Source organism: Onychomys torridus, chromosome 4, assembly GCF_903995425.1.
Source record: "Onychomys torridus chromosome 4, mOncTor1.1, whole genome shotgun sequence".
NCBI lineage: Eukaryota > Metazoa > Chordata > Mammalia > Rodentia > Cricetidae > Onychomys > Onychomys torridus.
In genome coordinates this window covers 151,273,569-151,290,750 of record NC_050446.1, presented here as the reverse complement: position 1 = coordinate 151,290,750, position 17,182 = coordinate 151,273,569, and the positions used below count along the sequence as shown (strand labels likewise).

Sequence of the window (17,182 nt, the reverse complement as noted above, 5' to 3'; positions counted from 1 at the left end):
GGAAAGAAATATGTCATTAATCTTTGTGTGCTATATAGCACTTAGCATTGGCTCCAGCGTGGGAGGGAATTAAACAAATGTTTGTTGAGTTAAATCATAAGCAGTTAACAGAAAGTAACTGTTATTTTTCACATAAAAATACACTAACTCAAGTGGTGGCTTCTGATGCTAGAAGATCAAATGAAAAGTTTCAATAGCCACAGGAAATTAATGCGAAAATCTCAGATTAATTTTCCATTAAATTGAAGGTGAATTATACTTGCTTCTTGAAAAGAAGATAACTCTGTAAGATTTAACACCCAGTGTTAGGTGAAACACATTTATCTTCAAACACAAGTGCCTATTTCCCTGTGGTATGAAACACATCTTATAACAGCACCAGTATTGAACAGTCCTGGCAACCATCCGGGGATACTTGTATATATATATACAGTGCTGTGGTTGGGGGAACTGTCCCAAAGGCATATGTGTTAAAGACTTAGTCTATAGTTTGGTGTTCCTGGTAGGTAGAGGAATCTATGACAAGTGGAACCTAGTAGGAGGAAGTTGGGTAACTGAGGACATAATCTTGAAGTGGATGTTGGGATCTTGACTACTTCCTGTCTCTCTCTCTCTGTTTTCCTGGCCACTGTGAGACAAGCAGCTTCTTCTCCCTTGTGTTCCCGGCATGGTGTTCTCTGCCTTGCCACAGCCCTAAAGGGAGTCAAATGACCATAATCATGGACTGAAACTGTGAACCACAATAATCTGTTTGTCTTTTTAGGCTGCCACAGAGTGAGACAAGCATAGAAACTCAGCAGTGATTTCACAGGGCTAAGTGATGACATGGGTGTAACAGGCTTGTCCAACCAGCAGTCCATGGGTTGCATGCAGCTGCATGGAGCTGACAATAGTCATGAATGTCCCAAATTGCAAGCTTCTGTAAAACATTGAAGTTTTCCCCCTAGCTTTTGTTTGCAACTCAGTTGTGTTTCTTGAGCATTAACTTTCTAGATGGCAAAGTCATGCCAGAAAGTCAAAAGGTTGTGCACCCCTGAATAGGGGACACTGAAAGAATAAATCTGGGCTCCAACTGAAAACACCATGCACAAAAGACTATTCTACATTTGGAATGGAAAGCCAATGGCCACCAAGTTTTGCTCTTGAAGTGTCACCAACAATCACCAGTCTATTGTGGCAGAGTTGGTCTCATGTGAATGTAATAGAGCCAATACTCTATTTTTAAAACAGGTTTATAGCCCACCATTCTCCACGTTTTCATTAAAGATGAGGCTATACAGTCAAGGCAGGTAAAGTGCAGAGAAAGAAAACTACTTTAAGTGTTAAGGTTTTTGTTTGTTTGCTCTGAAAACTTACAAGCACTTACATGGCACTTTGAAACTCAGAGAACTTGATCAGGCAGACACGCCAAAATAAGCTTGTACTTGAAGGCCGATTCGTCCATTGAATTTTAGGGCCATGCATCATAGGATACATGTTAGAGCCCATCACAGCCCTTCTAGAGGCCAGTCTTCCTGGATTCAGGCAGGACCTCTTCAAATTGGTAGCTTCAGTGGGACTGCAGTCTGGAAGCATGCTTTTCAATGAAACTTGCTCTCTCTTAGAACAGGACTCAAAATACCAGAATACCTGTCAGTGCTTCAGCCTCTCCATGTCTCTCCTGTGCTGTCATAGAACCCTTCTAGATAGAACAGCTGCTAGACAGTTCCCTACACCTTGCTTCACTGACACTAAGTGAAGCCCACAGACAGCCATGTTCAACTTGGCAGCCTAGAGGAGCAAGACCATTACATTACCAAAGTTTTATATTGTACTTTAAACTTTAGAAAGGCCTGTTCTGATAGAATCTCATTTCTAATAAGACTTATGACTATTCTTAACAAAGACACAACAAAGAGAGCTTTGAGAGCTCCCCTGAATTGCCCTCAAGAAGCACTCACATTTTAACCAAATAAGCAACAGTACACTCCTCAAACCATAAACTAGTGACAGCAGTCAGCCATGGATACTGGCAAGACACAAAAACAGGTTGTGTTCAACTGGGTTCTCTGTGTAGCTAGCTTGGGAGATTAAGTTAAAATAAATCTAAAGACTCTGAACTGGGACTAAAATAGGTCTGAATCGTCTCTTTCCCAAGGTTCTTGAAAAAGCAACAATGATGACATACTGTAAGTTCGGTTAATTAATTCCAAGTATCCTTCAGCGAGTTCTGTGCTCTCCTTCCGTATCACATGCCATCTGGCTGTAGGGAATATGTAATGCTCACTCACATCCTGATTCCTAACCCTCAGAACAAAATCTTCAAAATCAGAAAAATGCTAGCCAGACCAGAGGGGGCTAAGGACCTGATTTGAAATCAAGTGATACCACCACCCTATGTCTACTGTTGCCATCTCCTGTGTTAATGAAGCAGCTCTTCCCAGTCTCCAATAAAAGCAAAGGTTCTAATAGAAGACGTTCTTGCCAATCAGTCAGATGGTGGATATTCTACACAGGGAGGCGAAGAGCTTACCTCTAAGTGCGTCCGCCGTTCAGCAACCACTCGCTCATCTTTGTTTCCAAATAGCTTCTTTGGGGGGAATTCAAGAGCAGCAAGCTGAAATACAGATTTAGAGAGCTACATGAAGGTCATACCTATGATCTTTTGTCTGTAGAGTCCCTATTGTGGAGCTAAGAGAGAAGTTTAAAGTTGAAAAGTGTTAGGTTCTACCTCCAGTTGCCATCAATTTTAAAGAGTCAGGTAACCATGGGTCAGATTCCTTAGTGTCAATGGAGAAAACAGGAAAGTGTGAATCTGAGCAACAGTCTTTAAAGATCAGACTCCACACCATAAAATATCTTCTGTAAAACAAACAATCCCTATGATGAGGCTAGAGCCAGTGCCTGTGCATCAGGCAAGAGCTCCATCTCTGAGATCCTGCCCACCACTGAGCTTGTTACTTTTGTATTTTGAAATAGGATCTCATTATGCAACCCAAGCTGGCCTAGAATTAAGTGTACAGCCCAGGCTGGTCTTGAACACAGGTGATTCTCTTGACTTACACTCCTGTGTGTGGGAATTATTGTCAGGAGCCCTCACTCACACTGCTTTTTATTTTTATCTTATTTTGTATGTGTGATCTTGATATTTTACCTAGGCATTGAACTTGTACAGTAGCCTAGGCAATTACTACTTTTCTATGGAAATGAGAATTTGAAAATTCTACCGACAGACTCCCTGGTCATTTTGTAAAATATTCCTTAGATAATTACTAAGGTTCTCTAAACAGTCCACATTGCCTTCTTTTAGGTTAGTGCAGGTGAAGATTGCCCAGGGAAAAGGGCTCCTCATTAAATCCATCACTTAATGAAGGTTTTTTATTTTTTTATTAAAAAAAATAAAGGTTTGGAATTAGTTCTCTAGTTCAGTCTTAAGGCCCACAGTCATCTTCCTTAATGCTCTTCCTCTTGAAGGCATACAGATCATAATAGGAAGGAAAGTTTTACAACATGCCCAGGCTAGAAAGGACTACATTATCTGGGGAGACTGACTATGCAGGCTTGCACTGACAGAATGGATGCTAAGCTGCAATAATTGATACTCTGGGTAGAATTCACTGTTTCCTTATGTCTCACCTTTGGTGGACAAACTGAAGTCAATGAAGCATTATTAAGAAAATTATAAAAATATTTCTTCTACAAAGGAGGGCACAATAGGCAGCAAAATTCCAATTTATACCTATGCAAATCACAAGGTGATTTAAATTTGTATTGACACAGCTGAAGCTAAAAAAATTAAATTAAAAGAAACTGGTTTCTGTATTTAAGACTTTAAAAACACAATAAAATGTGCTAGAAATAACAAAAAGCATAATGTATAAGAGAAAAACTTGACTAATTTTCAAACTCTGGGTACTCTGCAGCCAGCAGCTGAGTCAAGAAGTGAATGTGTCTGCCCCAGGATATGTTCTCCTTCCGGTTCCTTCTTCCCACTCTAGGAGGGCTAACAGAAGCCCAGCTGACGTCGAATAGCAAACTTTGGTTCCGTTTTTCATTTTGTATGGGCAGTACTGACACTGAATCTTGTGCAACTAGACAAGGCTCTACCACCAAGCTAATTCCTCAGTCCTGTTTTTACCTTTAAAATTTTGTGACAGGAATAAGTGTTGGAGTCTAGTCTTGAACTTGTAATCCTCCTGCTTCATCCCTCTGAGCAGCTGGAACTATAGGTCTGCAACATTAGGCAGGATTTCCTTCCATTTATGAACTTAATGCAAATGGCACCATACAGGTTGTGTTTTGGTTTTTTGAATCTACATTTGCTGAGCTCCATGCTTGGAGGATCCATCCATAGTTACATGTAGTGATAGGTTGCACATCCCCATTGTTATACAGTATTTTGTTATGTGAATTTTTTCTCTTGCAGTTATTGAGCTTTCTTGGTTTCCAGTTTGGAGATTTAGGGAACTATGCTGGTGTGAATATTTTCCCCTAGGTCTGTTGATGAAAAAATTCATGAACTTTTGTGTTGGTCATACTCTTGGGAGTAGTAATGCTGGGTCACATGGTATGCTATGTGTTAGTAACCTACTCTATTACTGAAGCTCAGCTGTGTCAGGTCTCTGCCAACAATTGGGTCTGTGGGTATTTCCATATCAGCAGTGCTGGTAGGGAAGTAGTCATTTCTGCTGTGCATTATGCTTCCATTTCTCTGATATCTAATAATGATGGACATATTTTCACTGACCCTCTTGGCTATTCAACTATTTTAGTTCTTAAAAATTTTGAAATTAAAATATAATTATAAAATTTCCCCTCTTTCCTTTCTTCTCCCCTCCCTTGCTACACAGCACCCCTTTGTTCTCTCTAAAATTCATGGCCACTATTTCTTAATGTTGCTACATGCATACCTATGTGTGTACACTTGCATGTATATGGGTGTGTGCGTGGGCAAATACACATAGCTCCTGTACCTCAGGCTGGGGGATCATATCAGAAAAGGGACTGGAGAGGTTGTAAGAGTGAGAGGAATAGGAAGTATGTTGTGGAGATTTCATCTTCCAGAAATGTCAGAGATGCTATGTCCACAAAGTCTCATCAACATGGCTGCCTAAGCAAGGCCTGAACAAGGGTACCACCAATAGACCTGCTAACATGAAGGGGAAAGCTCATGAGAGCTCAATCCTAAACAAATAACTACAGGCAACTAAGAAATGCCAGCAGTGGGAGAAGGAGTCTTGCCTAGAGGAGAGTCCCCAAACTGGTTAACCAATACCAAGTAGTCAATCCTGAAACCATACCCACATTTTGCCCTTTAGAATAAAGACACTGTATTTTCTTTATAAATTCTTTCTTCACTTTAATAAAGGTGCCACTGATGACTTTATAGTCCCCTTTCAAAGTTAGCTGTCAGGAGGGTAGAAAGTTCCACATACCAGCTCTGTGTGCCAGGGCAGAGAAGCCTTGTGGGTGAGAGGCAGTACTAGAGGGGTCTCCTGTTTTCTCTTTCCCCCAAATGCTCCAATTTTGTTTCTGTCATTCAACTTTGAAACTGCTCAAGGCAGAGTGAAAGACTGGAGGCACCAAGATGAGAGAGATTCAGTTTGAATCTGGTTTGCCTATTAAGTAGCTAACTAGCTGGACTTCTCTAGACCCAAATTCCCTCTGTTGGAAAACACTACAGATAATGATATTGAACTTGACAGGCTTCTATGAAGATTTAGCAAAGAATGTTGAATGGAATGTAGCCACATGAATTATTAGTTGTTTGAGGTCTGGTAATCCACTACATAAGCAAATATTATACCCACATGCCTTCAGGCCCTCTATCTGCTAGTCTTGTGGCTTCATGCAGCAAAGTTCATTGTTTATTCATTTACTTATTTATTTATTTATTTAGCTGGCTTTGTTGGCACAAACATGTCTCCCCCATGTTGCAGCTAGGAAGAGACAGGCCATCAAAGTCTGTCTTCTGAGACCCATCCAACCTCAACTTCATCTTACACAAATGGGTTCCCCTGACAGTGATACTGAGAGTTTGGCAAGCATGCTTTCACAGTTGGTTGTTTTGTCATTTTCTTATGAGGTGATGTGGTTTCTGTCAGGGAAAATTATTTATAGTCACCTCACATCCTCAGTCAGAAATGACACACTGAGAGGGATGCAGGCAGCCGGACCAAGCCAACAGTAACACTTAAGTGTTCTTCAGTGGGCCACCTTCCTCGGATGGACCCCAGTATGCTGTGTTGTTAATATCCAGCCTTTGAAATAACTATGTGTAATTATAAGCAAAATTCTCAGATTTTAGAAAGAATAGAAAATACTAACTTCCAATGATTTCTGGACATATAATTATAGGGCAAAGACCTATTCAGAGGAAAGAGAAAGGATCATCTCCTGTGGTGAAAATGTCAAAACAGACACTAGTAAGAACTGATCCAGCTTTCTCAATACAATTCTGTGAAAAAGTCTGTGGAGTGTGGAAGATGCTGCTGTGAAGCCATTGATGAACTTGGATAAGAATACCAGAAGCAGTACACATGACTGCTGGCAGCCACCCATTTCCAGTGAGAGCTGTCAATAGAACCTTGATGGAAACACACACCCCAACAAAGGAACAGAACAATGGTGGGCAAAGAAGTGGAGAAAAACTGGGTTGGGGAGAGATGAGCTTCCTGTAGTGAGAACCCAGGACCCATACACTCATCATGTTCCTACCAACACACTGTCTACCTAAAGATAAGAACACCTGGCTATTCTGACGCATAGTTAAGGAGAATGGCTTAGATAGTTTCAGCTGTGAACTTGACACAACCTAGAGTCATCCAAGGAGGGAATCTCAATGGACAGATTGCTGCAGTTGTGTCTGTGAAGGGTTGTCTTGATTGTTAATTGATACATAAGGGCCCAGCTCACTGTGGGCAAGGCTGCCTCTAGTCAAGCATACTAGGGTTATCTAAGAAAGCAACTGAGCAAAAGCCAGAGACTGAGCAGGAAAATGGCATTCTTCCCTGGTTTCTGCTTCAGTTCCTGTCTTCATTTCCTTCAATGATGAACTATAACTCAGAGGTATAATCCAGAACAAACCCTTCTCTCCCCCAAGCTGTTTCTGGTCAGAGTGTTTCCTCACAGTGACAGAGAATCAAACTAGGACAGGGAGGGAGGCACAGGAGTAGTTTACTAAGACCCAAACAAATCAATGCTGAAAGTCAAAGACACAATGTCAAGTACACAGGAAAATTCTCCCCTTAGGGAATTATGTTTATATCCATAACAATTCTCTGACCATAGCATGGAAGAACCCCTTCCTTCAGACAGAGACCACCACCACTCTCCCTTTTAGAGACTCTTAACAGGGGCATCCAGACCTGGCAACCTGTCAGTTCATTTGAATAGATGAAATTGCCCTTTGTTAGTTAAAGAAAATTTGATATTAGTTAAACTGTGTAAATTTCTGATGCTTTAATGTGACTGCTGGAGTCACCCAGTTAGCACCAGTTGGATTATTTTCTTAGTGAAAGTATTCTCAATTGATAAATTATTAATTTGCACTATCTCAACCAATTAATTTTCAAAAAACATAATTATCTTCCAGCATTGAGAGAAAAAAACCACAATACAAAACTTTAATCATCTTAAAAAATTCTAACATTAAAATAGCTTTGGAAAAGTTAGGACAGCAAGTTGAGGAGCAATGACTGTTGTGGCATGACTTTTCATAGCTCCCCTTACTGTTCCCCAAACTTCTCACTGCATCCTAACCACCTGGGGAGTATTCCTTTGTCGAGTGTATCCATGTCAGATAAGCTACCCTCCCGTGATGTACATAGCAGCTATCTAAAGTCCAACGTGCTTATTTACATTCAAGGAAACATGAAAAAGTAGCGGCGCTGACAATTTGCATATGTCAAATAAGACCTATAAAAATGATTTTTAATGAAAAGGTGAAGGTTCTTGCTTAATATGAAAAGGAAAAGAAAAACTGTATGCAAAGGCTGTGAAGCCCTACAGAGCAAAATTTAGAAATGTGAGACAAAAGCCAGGTGGCAGATGGGGATAAGTGGATAGTATAGTTGTGTGAGTACATTCATGTAACATTTATTACAGGGTAAACTAAACTTTACCATAGGTATGTGTGCACAGGAAAAAACAGAGCACACACACAGTTCACACTTGGTGGAGGCAGGGGATTAAGGTACCTACTGGGGATTTTGGATCATGTCCTCTATGAGGAATAGGGAACTACTGTGGTTGACAGAATATCTCTGTGTGCTTATATGTATGGGTACATGTTCACATGTGTACACATGTGTGGAGGCTAGAGGCTGACATTGGGTGTTTTCCTCAATCATGTCCTACCTTAACTTTTGAGACAGAGCCTCTCACTGAACATGGAACTCTATATGATTTAGCTAGACTGGCTGTCAAGCCAGCCCCAGGGATCCTCTTCTCTCTGCCTTCTCAGAGATGTGATGACAGACATGCTTCTATGCCTGGATTTTTTTATGTGGGGATGCGATCTGAAATCAGGTTCTCATGCTTGCTCAGTAATCAGTTTATGGATGAACTATTCCCCAAGTCCCACATCATTTTATATTCACATTCCTAAACCCATTTTCTCTACCTACTATCACTTTTACTTAAATTGGCTCTTCTGACTCAAATAAATGAGCTCCCCTCCCCCCAAAATAATCAGGAGATGGTTCTGGTGTTGACCTGCTGCCAAACTAGAAATACATGGAAGTATTGGAGGGGCACTTGTGAAATATTAGTTGTAGATATGTTATATTCGTTTATGCTGTAGAATATTTGTTTAATGATGCAACAATGTGTGGCATTCTTTTATGCTGAATTTGTTTAACTCTGTAAAGCTGTGTTACTTTGCCTACCTATAACACCTGATTGGTCAAATAAAGAGCTCAATGGCCAATAGTTAGGGAGGAGAGAGAAATAGGCAGGGCAGACTGGCAGGGAGACTAAATAAGAGGAGAAATCTCAGGAAGAGAGTGAGAAGCAAGAAAAGGAGAAGAGTCAGACACCAGGGACCAGCCACCCAGTGACACAGCCAGCCATGAAATAAGGAGGAAAGAAAGATATATAGAATAAAGAAAGGTAAAAAGCTCAGAGACAAAACGTTGTTAAAGAGAAACAGGATAATTAAAGTTGGAAAAGCTGGCTAGAAACAAGCCAAGCTAAGGTCAGGCATTCATAAGTAAGAATAAGTCTCCCTGTATTTATTTGGAAGCTGGGTGGTAGCCCTCCAAAGAGTAAAACAACAACAATTACATTTTGGCATAACAACATGAGGCTCAAATATCCACCTAGGGCCTGAGAAAGCTGAAAAAAGAAAAAGGAAAAAGAAAAAGGGCATGGATCCTTGAAGAGGTAGTACCATTCAGCTAGCAGTGCTAAATAGAAAGGGAAAGCTAAGTAAAAGCACCTGTGGCAGTGGAGGCACCAGCTTCCTAGAGCTAAGAAGGTTGAATGCTATTCCTGGTCACATGCACCTCTGGGCAGGGCTTGAAGTTTAAGGCTTGGCTTTCATGGACCTGAGAAGGAGGTGGAACTAGCTGTTAGAACCACTAGGAGGACCAGCTGTAGCTTAGCAGTTTAAAGTTTGCTAACATGGTCAAAGATGGCTAAAAGATATGTAGTAAAAGAAGTCCTGATGGAAAAAAAAATCTCCAAGCAGGTTACAGTGTGCTCAACAAAGTGTACAGGCTTAACATAGAAAAGAAAATGGGTATAGACAGTCATAGAAAGAAAGAAATAGCTTAAAATAATAAAGTAAAGTCTTTAAAGAGATAGTAAGTGTAATATGAAAGGAAAAAGCCATATAAAAGGAAAACACACAGGGAGTCTGGATCCTTTATGGTGTCGTGCTGATTTTGAATTTTTTGAATGGTGATGAGCAAACAACAGCTGCTGACAGACATAAGGTTGTAAACAGGACTGCTAAACTGAACCAACCTAGATACTTCAGGGCTATCAACTTTTAAAATGTCAAAAATATGGTAAGTTGTGGAAGAGGTTTCACTTTTGTTTCCACAAGAAACAAGAGGGGATGGATTCCTTCAGGGTTAATATGAATCATGTTTGATTCGGAGAGACCTCCTGAATCTTGACAGGAAAAAGTCTGTTGAACTTTGCCAAGACAAATGATATATATCAACAAAGGTTACAGCTAGTCTTCGCAGTACTTGGCCATTATCTCAATTTTTTTCAGGGACCAACCCCCTAAAGATGTCTTCACTCACAGACAACAAGAAGCAGTCTCGAAAACACAATGTTCACATTACCAAGAGGTGGGGTGGGTGCTTTTTGGTTATTTGGTGGGTTATGGATGTTTGTTATCATTTAGGGGAATATAGGATTAAAAGACAACTATTAATCTCAGATGTTTTGCATAGGCATGGATTTTAGTATATTGATACAAATTTAAAGTTATTTTTGTTATACTGTATGTTTCTACTTGGGTTTGGGGTATTGTGTTTTTGCAGCTCATTTAAAAATGTAATGCATAATTAAGAAATGAGGTTAGTAGTTAATCTATAATATTCAAACCTGTAGTCACATTAGGTATGTTTTAAAGCTTAAACAGGTATATTTTAGACAGATGATTTTCAAACACTTCAAAGACCTACAGAATATGGCACTGAAGATGTTTAATAATCTAAGGTGTTCATAAGAATGAGATATATCTGCTCCTGGCAGCACCAATTTACTTCATAAAAGGATGGTGGACACTGAGGAAACTCCATATGGAGTTTGCTTTCAATGTGGCAAGGCTAGCCATTTGGGCAAGAAACTGCTCTTGCCTTGATTGCTGACAGTATGCTGTGCAGACTAGACAAGCGGGACAGAGGAAAAAGACTATTGAACTTTGCCAGGACAGTCCTTTAAGATCCCTGCTTCACAGAAGAGTCTGGCAGATACTCTGCGGGACAAAGAGAAAAGTGACTGACAAACTTTGCCAACACAAGGCATTACAGTCCTCCAAATTTCCTGCTTCACTGAATAGTCTGCCAGATATTCTAGGCCTGAAGGTTGAAGATGGATGCTCCAATGTTGCAGAGGAACTTTGGGTGACTATCCAGGCAGCCAGATGTCTCTGTTGTTAGGTAATATTACATCCTTTTGAGGTCTTTGATGGAGTTAAAGACTAAATAGTTAAAGTTACAATTTTCCTTAGTTATGATAGGAAGTAAATTAAGTAGAAAACTTTGGAATCACTACATAAGACAGATAATGGAGTATTTTCTCTGAATTTGCTAAATACAAATAGTCTGAATATTGTAAATGTAATTTTTACTTGATAACTGTTTTTGTTGTATATAATTTTTCTATGTTAAAGTTAAGACCTTTCATTTTTATTTAGAAAAAGGGGGAAATATTGTGAAATATTAGTTGAAGATGTGTTATGTTCATTTATGCTGTGGAATATTTGTTTAATAATGCAAAAATATATGGCATTCTTTTATGTTGCATTTGTTTAATTGTAAAGTTTTAAGCTATATAAAGAGCTCAATGGCCAATAGCTAGGCAGGAGAGAGGAATACACAGGGCTGCCTGGCAGAGAGACTAAAAAGGAGAAATCTCAGGAAGAGGGCAGGAGCAAGAAAAGGAGAAAAGGAGGACACTAGGTGCCAGCAACCCAGCCATGCAGCCAGCCATGGAATAAGGAGGAAAGAAAGATATATAGAATAAAGAAAGGTAAAAAGCCCAGAAGTGAAATGTTGTTAAAGAGAAATGGGAAAATTTAAGTTAGAAAAGCTGGCTAGAAACAAGCCAGCTAAGGCCAGGCATTTATAAGTAATAATAAGTCTCCACGTATTTATTTGAAAGCTGGGTGGTAGGTGGCCCCCCAAAAGTAAACAAACAAACAAACAAAAACTACAGGCACTAGAGATCCTTCCGGTCTCCACTCATGACCCAGAAACATTGCATTTTCTTCCTTGTTCTGGTTTCTTGTGATAAAAACAAAATCTCAGATCCAGTAACAGTATTATTATCAGCTGTGCCTTCCCATTGCCTCTCAAGTACTTTGTATTTTCACATTACAGTTTTTAGTGCCTCATTGTTCTAGTGGACAGTCGAGATTTGATTTTTATGAGAAGTCCTGTCAGGAACAAACTGCAGCTGGACAAGCTCTACTTTGTTCCCTTTGTAATCTCTGACAAAAGAAGCTCGGTGCCCTATATTTACAAAAAATTAAAGTCCCTTTAGTTCTACAGTCCTCATAACAACTGCATCTCAGGGGGACTTGTGTAATTATTTTTGATTTATATAAAATGTTGGAGCTATTTGGCATTTAGTACCAAGGAGAAAAGTCCTCTTTCTTCCTAGATGTTTCATGGAGAACAAACACGGCTTCTCCTGTGCCATATGGAGAGTCTCATGCTGAAAACACAATGGCACCAAGAACTATTTCTACAAACCACAGAAGTGAACAGAATGGTTCTGTCTAAAAATGAAGACATACATATTTGTGCCCCCTCACCTCTTCCAAAAGCAATCCCCAAAACAAAGAATGAGATGTACCAAAAAGCTGTAATTCAGAGGACTGCCACAGCTCAAGCCACCAACAAGCAGCTAACTCTGGGTTAGCATCCTGAAGAGGGGACAGAACGTAGAAGGCCATCCAGAATCTTGTTCATTATACCTTACCTCCCATCTTATCATATGGCAGACCACCTATGAAAGCAATCATCCACACCTTCAGGCATTTCAGCCACACTGAGATAACGATTATGTATCTGGGTACATGAGAAAGGTAGGGAATGCCCTCTGGAAGGCAGAAGCAGATAAGGCTCTAAGAAGAGTCTGCAGAAGCTCAGGCCTCTGGTGCTAGACAGAGATAGGGCCAGAGGGCAGGGGTGAGGTTCTACCACCCACAGCCAGTGATCCTACTGTCCTTAATACCTAAGAGGGGGAAGGAGGGAAGAAGGGAGGAAGGAGGGGAGGAGGGAGGGAGGGAGAGAGGGAGAAGAAAGAAAAGATAAGAACATTTTCAGAAAAATTCTAAGCTACTTTGGGCAAACCTTCCTACCCTGCTCTGCTCTCTTCCTTTCTAGTACCTTCATATAATAGCACTTTCCCACAAAAATAAGGTCATGGCTTTGGATTATGTTGGATAAAACATAAATAAATGTCAGATGATGAACACATATGACAGGATGAACAGCCAAATGACTGGGAGAACTCAGAAAATGATTATTCAATTACATATGAGCCACACAAATCATGTCTTAAAAACTAGCAGCAACATCAAGCACCCAAAAAGCATATGATGTGCAGGCTGAGGAATACAAGGGGTGGCAGGGTGGGGGAGTGGGAGGTGGGGTGGGGAAGCCAGCCAGCCCGGGAGAAATGGCTGGTTCTAGGCCTGGGACAGAGAAGTTACAAGATGAGCCTGAAGAACTCAGACCCACAGCATTTTAAGGAAACCTGCCAACACCACAAAAGTCTCTTAGAGGCCACAGCTGGAGGTGGCTGAGGTGCAAAACAAGGAAAATAACAGCACTGGTCTAGAATCAAGAATATAACAATTCAGTAATTGATTACATAAGTCAAAAGGGAAGAGCAGATAATTACGTTCTCATGCAAAATTCCACATGATTTGTAAAGAGGCAGGAAGCTCAGGGAAGTGCAGTCTCTGCATTTCTAGGACACACACTGGCTGCATGGTGACAAGATCCAAAGAGCAGTGTAGAAAGGTGTGTAGGCGGGCCTGCAGGGCAAGAAACTTTAAGTGGAGAGACCTCAGCCAAGTGATCAGGTCAGTGTCAACAGTGATGGCTCAGACTGACAGGAAGTGATGCCTGAGACTTCACTCCTGTCACCTGCCTCTCCCCAACCTATAATCCTCACCCAGTCACGAGAAAACATGACAGAAATCTCAACTGAGAACATTCTGTAAAATTCCTGACCAGTGTTGAAGCCATTATCTGAAATGGCAAGTACTGGAAATTGTCACAGCAGGAGGCGTCTAGGCAAACAATATAGTATCTTAGATGGGATCCTAAGAGGATAAAGTGCTCTGTAGCCTGTGGCCAACAACAGCGCTCCCTTGCTGGCTAGTGGTGCCAACTCTGCTACCCTAATGGGGAGAGGTTAAAGACGGGAACCGGTAAGGTATTTGAGAACTCTCTATATTATCTTCACCGCTGTTTCCTGTCTTCTAAACCTTCCACAGTGAGGCTTATGGTTTCTGATCCTGTTTGGAAGAAATATGGAAAGCAACACTCTATACACACATAGAAAAAATGCCAAACCAGGAAGTCAACAAGCCTTCTTAGATCTAGCAGGGAAGTGAAGTCACATGTCATGTCACTGACCCCAAACCGGGCAGGTGGATGCTGGAGCCTTAAACTCTGACAGGAGCGCTGTAGGCTCAGCACAGCCTTGGATGACTGCTAGAAGGTCTGAGCAGGGCTAGTCTTAGGGGTCAGGCCTCAATGCCTTTAAGTTCTTGGATCTCAACTAGCATTTCACTGTCAAGGAGGGAAAGCACAAACTCCCCCTAGTATGTGGCCGGGGGCAGGAAGCCATTGGGAGGTGTCTTCAAACAGGCAAGAAGGAAGGTGAATGCCATCAAAACGGAACTTCACAGACACACTCACTGACAACAGCTAGCCAGGAACCAGCCTAAGGAAGATCTCAGAAGGAGGAAACCAGGATGACTGACATGTGATTTACCCAAGAGTCATTACAAATGAATGTGAATTTACATATACTGATAATTGAGAAATAGTAACTTTTAAAACTGGGAGGTGGGCATAAATAAATTATATGTATTTTAGGACAGTCAGTAGATAATTTGCAGATAGAAATACAATTCTTGAAAACTAGTGACTGTAACACTAATTCTGAAATAATCTTTTTTCTTGAAGTCACATGTTTTAGAGGAGGTATATCTCGTATTAGAGACACTGAAATTCAGCGACGTCTTCAGTTTCCTTCCTTTCACTTTTGTTAAATGCAAGTCAAACTCCACTGAAGGCTTGTCCTCAAGACAGCACATCTAGAAGGAACACTGTTCCAAAGCTGCTCCATCCTCGTGCTCTGTTCTCTTTAATCCTTTTTATCAGTCTATGTATCCATCCATTATATGTGCCTATACATTCAACAACAAAACTGCATTCACTCGGCAGGAACATTCATTGTGCTTAGAGAAAGCCTGGGTAACCATTGTTCTCTCTTTTTTTCCTTGTATGGTATACAGTATTTATAAATGAGCATGCTTCATTTTTATAGAAACAAAAAACAATTATTGTTTTGATAAGTTTAATGGAATGGTTAAATGAACACCATATGTCTTTTGGTTTAATAACCTGTGATTTAGGGTGACTGAATCACAGGTTATACAATGAAGAGTGATGTGTAGAACACTCTTAGTTCCTGGTTTCATCATCTGTCCAGTGAAGGACCTGAGCAGGGATGTTTATGTTGCCGCTCAGCCGAAACCCTGTAACTCAGGTTCTGATGATTAAAATTTCTCTACACCAAGCTACAAGCGGCACTTCAGAGATGTGGAGAGGGTTTACCTATTATCTTGGCTATACTGTATTGCTCTCCAGGAGTGCATCTTACTTCCTTTAAAACCTTCACAGCATTCTCATTTGAAGTGAGGCTCAGATGCGAGGGAGAATGAAGCCCAACGTAGTAACATTTTTTTTTTTTTTTTTTTTTTTTTTTTTTTATAGAACAGGAAAAAGGACAGGCACAAATGGGGACTCAGTATTCATGAGAAACCCCTCAAAATGGAATCTTTTCCTGTTATAGCCATTACCCTCCAAGCAAGAGTGAAAGGAAATTATGTGAAGGCATTTGAGCTCTTCTGGGAAAACTGTATATTAAAGTTAAAAATGATGACTGAGGTCAAATAAATTGGGTGTTTGTGGGCGATATGATAGGCCTAGAGAGTGCTGGAAGAAATTTTAACAACAGCTCTATGGCCTACTTTGCATAATTATGAAATTTGATTATGCAGAGCAAAACACTGGAAACAAACAGATGAGGATTAAAATAGCACATTTTTTTTTTTTTTTTTTGGTTTAAGAAAAACATTAACAACAAACTTGCTCTGCAATTCAGTAAATAACTCATTCTAGAGACAAAAGGACAAAAATTAGGAAAATAAAATCAATAGACTGAGGTCTGATTTCCCATGGAATTTGTCTTTTTCTTGGTACATGTAGTACATCCCCAAACCAAGTAATTAGCTTTATTCTGGATGGGCAACCAACAGGACCGTAAGTGTCAGGTTAAAACAGAGCTAAATGAAGAACGTTCACAAGAGTGAAATGATTAATAGGCACCCAAAACTAGCACAGACATTTTATGTAGTTATGTAACTATAATTTGGGAGACCAGAAACATTAAGGATCTATTTACCCATCGATCAAGTACCTATACCTATATGCAGATGTGTGCATATTAGAAATAAAGCGAGCATTCTGTCCGTTACACTGTGATATTTCTTATGGATCAGAGTGAAAATTTCATTTATATGCTGGCTTTAACTTTTCTCTTTCTGATTCCCAGTGAACAGACATAGCTCAATTTTCTTCAGAGTCATCAAGCTCAGACTCTGGCTTCAATGTTTATTACATCACGATAAGACAGGTTGGCCAGCCTGCTACCATCAGAAAGGCAAGCTAAATGTAATAGAAAAGTCTGCTTCCATTAAAAGCTTTTCCCTCTTGGCCAAGTCCACTGTTCAGGTTGGGAGGTCTGGGCAGCATTGGAGGCGACAAGACAGAGAAGGGTTTGAAAAGTGGCATTGTTATTATTCTAGATAGAAATAACAGCAGCCTTAAAATGTGGAAAATAAGTAAAGGAAAGCCCTGCTTACGTTTTATGATTTTTAACAGTAAAACTAAATCTAAAACTAAATACAGATAAAACTAAATCACTGAAGGAAAACTGAGTCCTAAGAAAGTTGTGGGGTCTTTACTAATACAAGGAAATCATGTGAATTCTTTGAATATGTGTGCTGCCATTGCTCGTTTACTAGTCAGTGACACTTAGCTACCCGCCAACCATTCACGTTTTAAAGATGGAACATGCCCTCTCATTGGTGAAATCAACTCCAGCCTGCCTTTTGTAAGAAGACATACCTACACAGAACCAGCAGCTTTTGAAACACCCATATCCTGCAGGATTATGGCTGTAAATTTCAGCCGCCCCAGTTCTTGAGAAA

At 40.3% G+C, this 17,182-nt stretch overlaps 1 protein-coding gene across 2 annotated transcripts in view; it reads right to left on the bottom strand.

Annotated features, from left to right (window-relative positions):
• Positions 1-17,182, bottom strand: part of Kif16b (kinesin family member 16B) — a 282,233-nt gene that overhangs the window by 31,310 nt on the left and 233,741 nt on the right. For both annotated transcript variants that reach the window (XM_036184603.1, XM_036184605.1), the window contains one exon: positions 2,513-2,596. In XM_036184603.1, coding sequence (XP_036040496.1) covers positions 2,513-2,596 — 84 coding nt within the window. The remainder of the gene's footprint in view (positions 1-2,512; positions 2,597-17,182) is intronic.